Source organism: Arachis ipaensis, chromosome B09 (genome assembly GCF_000816755.2).
Source record: "Arachis ipaensis cultivar K30076 chromosome B09, Araip1.1, whole genome shotgun sequence".
In the NCBI taxonomy this organism is placed as follows: Eukaryota; Viridiplantae; Streptophyta; class Magnoliopsida; order Fabales; family Fabaceae; genus Arachis; species Arachis ipaensis.
Window position 1 is genome coordinate 13,589,890 of NC_029793.2, and position 2,444 is coordinate 13,592,333.

General features: G+C 25.6%; 1 protein-coding gene across 1 annotated transcript in view; it reads right to left on the minus strand.

Annotated features, from left to right (window-relative positions):
- LOC107615046 (subtilisin-like protease SBT5.4) overlaps positions 1–1,914 on the minus strand; it is a 6,139-nt gene extending 4,225 nt beyond the window's left edge. The window contains exons 1-5 of the mRNA XM_021112399.1: positions 1,764–1,914; positions 1,160–1,250; positions 963–1,060; positions 473–634; positions 59–173 (exon numbers count right to left, since the gene is read on the minus strand). Of these exons, the coding sequence (XP_020968058.1) occupies positions 59–173; positions 473–634; positions 963–1,060; positions 1,160–1,250; positions 1,764–1,860 (563 nt within the window). The 5' untranslated portion in view covers positions 1,861–1,914. The remainder of the gene's footprint in view (positions 1–58; positions 174–472; positions 635–962; positions 1,061–1,159; positions 1,251–1,763) is intronic.

The window sequence follows — 2,444 nt, forward strand, 5'->3', positions numbered from 1 at the left end:
ATTATTAAATACTGTTTTCAATATTTTGTGTAATCAGCATGAGCAAGAAAGAACAAACCTGTTACAGTGAAATTTAAATAAATTCTTCTCATCAACTTGACAAATTCCACGCCATCTTTTTGGAATTGGCCCCATCCCTTCATCACTAAAACTCTTTGATTCAGGCCAAACACCTATCAAATCAAAATACCAACATATAAAAGAGATTAAAATATATTTGGAGCGAGTCCTCTTAACTATTACAACCTTTTAGCTTATTATTTTTGGCATGTTTTTCTTTGCTTTTTTTTTTTTCACATCTCACATATATTTGCACTTGTTTGCCTTTTACCAATCAAGTATCGTAATATTAAAAGAAACCCTTTTTTTTTTTCAAATCACTTAAATTAACAAAATGTGTTAAAAAATGATTTGTAAACAATTCTAAAAAACATGTTAAAAACATATATTTCTATGCATCATTTATCATTACCAGTGTCCAAATTTGCAATAATTACATCTTGACCCAAGGACTCCTTCCATATAGATGGTTTTCCAATTGCACCATTTGTCTCTAATCCAAGAAAACTCCATGAATATGTTGTGTGCAGTTGTCTTGGTTTATTCGGAAAAACTGATAATACTTCTGGATGTTCTGTACTCCAAATGAAAAGTGTTAGAAATATTAATTATTTGACATGACTTCTAAAGAGAAAATTATTTGATTTCTTTAGAATCCTCTCACTTAATTTTTAATTATACAGAAATTAATATTATTGAATATTTTGTTGGTGTGAGTTTCTAAAAAAATTCATTTTTTCAATTATTTTTTAAAAGATCTTTTAAAAAAATAAAAGTAATTTTATATTTCAATATCTCATTTATTGATAATATAAAAGAATTTTAAACAGACAATTAATAATATATTACACATTGATAGATAGGAAATCAATTTTGAAATAAACATATATGTAATTATGTACTTGCAATCTTGGCTGCTTCTTCCTCATCCAATACTGCAGCAAAACCATTGATGTATTTATTATAAGAGTAAAAGATTGCTTCTTTGGCCTTCTCAACGCTGTGTCACAAAATACATTCCATTGTTAATTTAGTTCATAATGCATTTTGCACTTGCAAATTTCATAAATTAGTTAGGATTCAATTAATTTCATCATACCTTCCAACATATGGTCCAAGTAAATTATGGTGAGAGTTTGTGACATATTCAGCATCAGCTAATGTAGGATTTTGACCAAATGAATGAGATCCCAGATACACAATATAGGACTGTCAAAATAATACATGAATGGTAATTAGGCTTGGCTATAATTTAAAGTAATATAAAAGTTAAAATTGAGAAATGATAATACAATAGTATAGTAATAAACTAATGTGTCTATTAATTCATAAAATAAAAAAATAATTTTGTTTTATTTTACATTCTTTTCAAAATTATGTCAGTCATCATTAGTTTGGTTAAATAAAATAAAATAATATTATGTGAGTCATTAGTTTTTCTTTCTGTTTTGTTTTTTTCCCTCTTGAAATGTCATATCTCAACACATCCAAATGTAGAGTAAGTACAGAGATAATATAAACTAATGATTAAGGGACTAAAACAGCAAAATGTTAAGAACCAAGATAAGAAGAAAATTTTATAAAGACCAAAATTAACAATTATGAATTTCAAAGTCAAGATAAAAAAACACCTATTTAAAAACACAATAATAAAAAAATCATCAATGTTATATAAATCCTAAAATATTGTAACAATTATAGGCGAATTCGAAAACTTGCTTGTTTGATTGCTTGAGTGCTTTGGTGTAGCATAAAGCAAAGGAGAAGTGAGAGCATCACATGACACGTTGATGAAGCCATTATTTTTCTAATGAATTGTTTCTTTTTTGTTACAAAATATATTTCAGAGAAGTGCTATATATATGTGTTCAATATGACTTTTGTTTGGAAAATCAATTGAGATTTGAATTACATTTTTTTTTTCTAATATATAAAGGAATTTATTGAATTACCATGTATAAAAAAAGATGTTTTTGGTAAAACATAATGACAGAAGATATTGTCAATAATAAGAAAATTAATTTTCTTTAATTCCATTAAACAACTGATCCTATTTTTATTGCAATTTTATTTGTTTATTCACAAACAAACAACCCATATATGGAAGCGAATATCTGATTTGTTTCAAAAACTGACAGTGACACACATATATATCAAAATTATTCATGTATGTCTTAAAAAATAGAGAATACAATATTTGAAAATGAGAAAGTACAATTTTTTTTATTTTTTATATATTACTTCCTCTATTTTAAAACAAGGGTCGCTGTTACTTTTTCGGTTCATTAAAATGTTAATGTATCTAGACAATAAATTTATCTAGATATATTAATTTTTCAATAAATCTAAAAATAAAAGAGACACTTATTTTAAAACGAAGGAGC